This window comes from Monopterus albus, unplaced genomic scaffold, assembly GCF_001952655.1.
Source record: "Monopterus albus unplaced genomic scaffold, M_albus_1.0 scaffold105.1, whole genome shotgun sequence".
NCBI classification, from domain to species: domain Eukaryota; kingdom Metazoa; phylum Chordata; class Actinopteri; order Synbranchiformes; family Synbranchidae; genus Monopterus; species Monopterus albus.
This window is the reverse complement of record NW_018127985.1, coordinates 679,393-685,364: the sequence shown is the minus strand read 5'-3', so window position 1 is coordinate 685,364 and position 5,972 is coordinate 679,393. Positions and strand designations below refer to the sequence as shown.

Genomic DNA, 5,972 nt, shown 5'->3' with positions numbered 1-5,972 from the left:
TGACCGAGCTAACGGTGCTAACAACATGCTAGCAGAGGATTACTGTTATAATACGCTACCAGTTTACACAGGTTAGTGACGTCGCAGGCTGCTAGCGACAGCAGAGACGGGGAAGCTCACCTTTGACCTGCGTCTCACCGAAAACACCTGAGCCCTGCTGAAGCAGCAGTCTCTGGTGGACTGCACAGTTGTCCTGGTCAGTGAGTTGACTGATCGAGAGATTATTGTGCAGACTAATTGATGATGAAAATAATTTGGGGCACACAAAAGAATAAATAAAACCAGTGTTGGTGAATGAGACCCCCGTCTAGACCAAATCAGTTCAAACATTAAGACCACCAGACCTCCGTTCTTACACCACATGAGGGATAGAGTTAAAAAAATTCTTGTATAGCGCCAAATCACTGCTAAAGTCAACTCAGGGCACTTGACATAGTAAGATCCATGATTATTATTGAAGAAAACCCCAACAAATCCCCCCTGAGCAGGCCTTGGCGACAGCGGGGAGGAAAAACTCCCTTTATCAGAAGAAACCTCCAACAGCCCGGCTCTTAGGGGGCGGCCTTCTGCCTCGACCAGTTGGGGTGAGTGGATAGAGGAAAGTAAAGCATCAGGACACAGAAAAGGGATGAAGTCTGTCTGTGCTGTGTTCAACACCCTTAAACAGCACCAGAGTTTTCTAATCATAATGTGACTTTAGATAAACTCAGCCTGTTGACAAGAGGAGGAAGGGTCCTGGTTCACAACCACAGTTCAGAAGCTGTGATGCGTGTGCGTAAGTTGCACTCCGAACCTCTCTTAATGTGGAGACACGTGTATCGACTGTTGCTGTGTGATGGCCAGAGTGAGTTATTAAAGTGGAAGAAAAGGAGACGCACATTACTTTAAATTTTTTTTTTTTTTTGTCAGAGTGAGGCAGAGTCTGAAAGTCCAGGCTTTGAAAGTTACAGGTGAGAACACTGAATATTACCACTTACTGTCCTTTCTGTAGGCCGGGGATCATAAGTTCAGTGCTCACCGGATTGTGCTGGCGGCCTCCATCCCGTACTTTCACGCCATGTTCACCAACGACATGATGGAGTGTAAACAGGATGAGATCCTGATGCAGGGCATGGACCCCAGGTAACCACAGGCCAGTATAGATGCCCACTTAACAGTCTGAGACCAGTGTAACCAGTGTAACATTTCTGTACCTGCAGTGCTCTGGAGGCTCTGATAAACTTCGCGTACAGCGGCCATGTTGCTATCGACCAGCAGAACGTTCAGTCTCTTCTGATTGGCTCAAGTTTCCTGCAGCTGCAGAACGTGAAAGATGCCTGCTGCTCTTTCCTGCAGGAGAGGTGGGTCCATTATACCAAAAGTGACGGAATACTGAATCCGGTGTGAGGCATCTGGAGCCGAGGCTGTAAATGTAATCATACTCGGTACAAAAAGCACCAAATTTTACAGCTATGTGGGAATTCAGTGGGGCTTGATGTCATCTGTGACAGAACAGTCCCAATACAAGGTCAGTTTATTGGCAGTGCTGGAGAGTTCACCTACATCCTATGATCTTCAGCTGCTGTTGGAGTTGCCCATTTGCCACTGAATTGCAGATGTTCAATTTGAAAGAAGCTTTATTTGCCCAGCTTGCAGTCAAATCACATGAGCTTCCTCTGCAGTTGTAGTCTGCCCACAGTGACACTGAATTGTGTATTACTTTTCTTCTGAGTACTTCAAGGATGCCTCATTGACTTTTGAAGTTTATTCCTGACTTTATAAGCAGCAGCTGGCGGAATATCAAAGTCAGCTCAGTAGCTGTTCTGGAGCTTTTGATCATATCACATGATCCTGACCCCCAAGATCAGGAACAAACTTTGATACTCAGTTGAATGTGGATGTTCATTCTTGACTTGAAATAAAATGTCCAGTAAGTGGAATTCTGTGTTTAGGTTAATTATTGAAATAATTGATGCTCATCTTTAAAAAAATTTTTTTATTCATTGAGGTTAAAATAGTCCCTGATGTCAGTTATCCGCAATGTTTGGGTCACTTTAATTAAATGAAATCATGAAATGTATCAGTTGGAAACACTAATCACTCCTGGTCTGTCTGCCTCCCGGTCTCGCTCTCGGTCTGTCTTGTTTAGGTTACATCCGAAGAACTGTCTGGGCGTCCGTCAGTTTGCAGAGACCATGATGTGTACGACTTTGTATGACTCTGCCAGCAGCTTCCTGCACCAGCACTTTGTGGAGGTTTCGTTATCAGAAGAGTTTCTGGGCTTAAGGACAGAGGAGGTGCTAGAGCTGGTCAGCTGTGATGAACTCAATGTTAAAGCAGAGGAGCAGGTGAGATGCCTCACCTGAATCCATCAAAGAGGAAGTCACTTCTTAGAATGTAGGAAAGCCATGTCCCAGAACAGATGATCTGGTAGTAGTGGTAGTGGAGTGGTGGTACTTGTAGTACTACGGTCACAAGTAAAAGTCATGCTCCTGTTTGCAGTTTCCTGGTTTTCTGCATAAATTGGTCATGAAATGTGATCTGATCTTCATCAAAGTCACAAATATCAACAAACAATATTTCTAAGCTGATAAAACACAACCACTCGTCATCTTTCACCTCTTTCTTAAACACACCCATTAAACATACACAGTGATGGTGTTGCAGCATCAGGGTTGAAGTGTTTATTTTGAACCAAGAATAAAGTTGATGAGGTGTCACATCAAATAATGTGCTGCTGTGTTGCTGTGAGTTACACGTCACTATTTTCAGTTTTAATTTTGATTTTACATGCTGTCTCAACTGTTTGGAGTTGTAAATGTCTTAGAGTTCCTTGAAAAGTGCTATATAACTAAATGTATTGTTATAATAATTATTAATCAGATTCGAGTGGATCTGGAATTGGATTCAGATTTGATAAAATTCTGTTGAACCCTATCACTACGTGCAGGTGTTTGAGGCGGTGCTGGCCTGGGTTCATCATGACCGGAACAGGAGGGAGTCGTTTCTGCCCGAGCTCCTGTCAAAGATCAGACTTCCTCTGTGTCGACCTCAATTCCTGTCAGACCGAGTCCAGCAGGATGAACTCGTACGCTGTTGCCATAAATGCAGGTGAGACAGAGCACAAGCACACCTGTGTCACAATGAAGCTTCTCTGCCGACCTCTTTAACAAACTGACAGCTGCTCTTCTTTCAGCAGCTTTGCTTTACAGCCCTGCACACTGCCTCAGGTGTTCTAGCTGCTCAGGTTAAGAGTGGGCGGATCAGAGATACCTCTTCAGTTGTAGCCCAAGTTCACAGTTGAATGAATTAAGTCTGAGGCCGCACCCCTCCACTGTTTTTACACAGTAGGTAAGTTGTCTGTCGTTCTCTTCACCTGTCTGTCTGAACAGCTGTCACCTGTCTGTGTTTCCTGTCAGAGATCTGGTGGATGAAGCCAAAGATTTCCATCTGATGCCGGAGCGTCGTCCTCACCTTCCCGCCTTCAAAACCAGACAGAGGTGCTGCACATCCATCACAGGACTCATCTATGCGGTGGGAGGACTCAACAGCTCAGGTATGCCACTCACCTGTCAATGTGGATTCTCTGTTACCTGAGCTAAACAACTCCACCTGTCCACACGGGGTGTAGCCGACAGACATAGTCACAGTGTTTTCTTTTCCAGGTGACTCCTTAAATGTGGTTGAAGTGTTTGATCCAATCGGGAACTTCTGGGAGCGCTGTCAGCCAATGAAGACAGCTCGCAGCAGAGTGGGTGTGGCCGTCGTTAACGGGCTGCTGTATGCTATGGGCGGATACGATGGCCAATCACGGCTCAGCACGGTGGAGGTTTACAACCCTGAGACAGACAGTTGGACACCTGTGTCTAGCATGATCAGCCAGCGCAGGTCTGATCAATACCTACCAATACTGATCGTTCCTGATCAGTACACTGATCACCATCAACAGAAGACTAATAAGACATGTTGTTGTCCTCAGCGCCATGGGAACGGTCGTGATTGATGGACATATCTACGTTTGCGGCGGCTACGATGGAAAATCATCCCTGAACTCGGTGGAGTGTTACTCTCCAGAGACCGACAGGTGAGTAGCAGCCCTCACAGCTTCAGGTTCAGGTTCAGAATCAGGATCAGAACACGTAGTGTTGCCAGTGGTTAACTACAGGTAACACCAACACATGCAGCAGTGGACTGTAACGTGTTAAAGGGTTTTTATCTGTGGATTTTCTCCACAGTTTGGGGCCTTTTAAGGGGTAATAACCCCTTAAATGTACCACCCCTTGTGTTTTACTTTAATTTCAAAAAAAGTCACACCATTTTCAGGTAGAAGTGGGACTGTGATGTTGTCGCTCTGTTCGTCCTGCTTCATATGTTGATAACGTCATACAGTCATCTGATGGTTAATTTACCTGTCCAGGTGGACGGTGGTGACGGAGATGAGTGCAAGTCGCAGTGCTGCAGGTGTGACGGTGTTTGATGGACGTATCTTTGTCTCCGGCGGCCATGACGGTTTACAGATCTTCAACACGGTCAGTTTGATCTATGGGCTTGAACACAAACTGACCAGTTCAGCACTTGTCACAGATCAGTACAGCTGATTGATATGACTCATCCCGCTGCGTAAAGCCTCTACATGATCGATTTTTAATCTACAGGGAGAAGAATTTGAGGGCGTGGTTATGGAAAACCACAGATACCAGTTAGATACCAGAGAAGTTTCAGTGTTTTAGATTAAAGTGACTGAACTGATGAATGAAATGCAGATGAAAGCTCTGAACGAGTCCATTGCTACTTCCCTGAACACTACCACGGTTACCTGCAGCTTACCCCTTTATACATGTCTGTGCCTTTTACTATCCCCTCACTCCCCCTACAGGTGGAGTACTACAACCACCACACCAACTGTTGGCACCCAGCGGCACCCATGTTGAACAAGCGCTGTCGTCACGGGGCAGCGTCTCTGGGCAGCTACATGTATGTAGCGGGGGGTTACGATGGGTCAGGCTTTCTGAGTGGGGCTGAAGTGTTCAGCTCAGTGTCAGGGCAGTGGAGCCTCCTAGTGGCCATGAACACGCGGCGCAGCAGAGTGTCTCTGGTGTCCACATCAGGCCGCCTGTACGCCATAGGGGGGTATGATGGACAGTCCAACCTCAGTTCTGTGGAGATGTATAACCCTGACACCAACCGCTGGACTTTCATGACCCCCATGGTCTGCCACGAGGGGGGTGTCGGTGTCGGCTGCATCCCCCCGCAGCCTGCCTAATCCGCCAGTCAGAGGCTGAGGATGGATGCATTACTGATGGCTGCAGGCGGGGCGGAGGCGCCCTCCAGTTGTGTTCACTGAGCTTTATCGGTACTTTGGCTCAGACGAGCACACTGATGCCAGGCCTGTGGAATTATGGGTAAAAACTGTAGAGCTAGTCTGTGTAGGCTAGCTGCTAGCATTGTGATACTAGCACGTGTGGACCAATTACTGATAAATTTTGATGTTGTACTTGAAAACCACCAACAGGAAGTGACTTCCTTTCCAAACAAACAAAGCTGCTGACTTGAAACATGGTGACTGACCCTGATCTGTTTTCTCGGACCAGGTTCACTGGAATGTCTTATTGATCATCTGTAATCAAAGAGTGTGACAGACAGGAAGACAAAAGGGAGCGTCTGAAGCACAAAGAGGGAAAATCTGGTTTTATTCAATTTGTATAAGCTCAAACTCCTGTCAGCGCCCCCCCCAGAGGCTGCACACTTTATTACAGGTGGATGAGTTATCTGCTGTTTGTCCTGAAGGTGGCGTCACAGTGAGACAGTGGAGGCCATCCTGTGGGGAGCAGGGGATTCGATGTGTCCGTACGTGGTGGCGAGTGTTGCTCTCTGCATTCAGACACATCACACAGGGAGTTGGGAGCAAGACCTTCACTGTGCTCCTTGGTGATTTAACTCATTTTAGCCTTGGTGACAGGATCTGCTCTGTAACACACCTGCACCTTCAGCAG

General features: G+C 46.9%; 1 protein-coding gene across 2 annotated transcripts in view; it reads left to right on the top strand.

Moving 5' to 3' along the window:
* The window catches only part of klhl18 (kelch-like family member 18), a 6,381-nt gene extending 415 nt beyond the window's left edge, over window positions 1-5,966 (top strand). Inside the window, exons 1-10 of one of the 2 annotated variants that reach the window (XM_020610365.1) lie at window positions 568-775; window positions 992-1,122; window positions 1,200-1,340; window positions 2,129-2,327; window positions 2,930-3,090; window positions 3,399-3,535; window positions 3,645-3,867; window positions 3,959-4,063; window positions 4,397-4,508; window positions 4,856-5,966. In XM_020610365.1, coding sequence (XP_020466021.1) covers window positions 1,058-1,122; window positions 1,200-1,340; window positions 2,129-2,327; window positions 2,930-3,090; window positions 3,399-3,535; window positions 3,645-3,867; window positions 3,959-4,063; window positions 4,397-4,508; window positions 4,856-5,242 — 1,530 coding nt within the window. In that variant the 5' untranslated portion in view covers window positions 568-775; window positions 992-1,057 and the 3' untranslated portion in view covers window positions 5,243-5,966. Of the gene's footprint in view, window positions 1-567; window positions 776-991; window positions 1,123-1,199; window positions 1,341-2,128; window positions 2,328-2,929; window positions 3,091-3,398; window positions 3,536-3,644; window positions 3,868-3,958; window positions 4,064-4,396; window positions 4,509-4,855 lie in introns of those variants that run through there. The other variant, XM_020610364.1, reaches the window with a different exon arrangement.
* The last annotated feature ends 6 nt before the right edge of the window (window positions 5,967-5,972 follow it).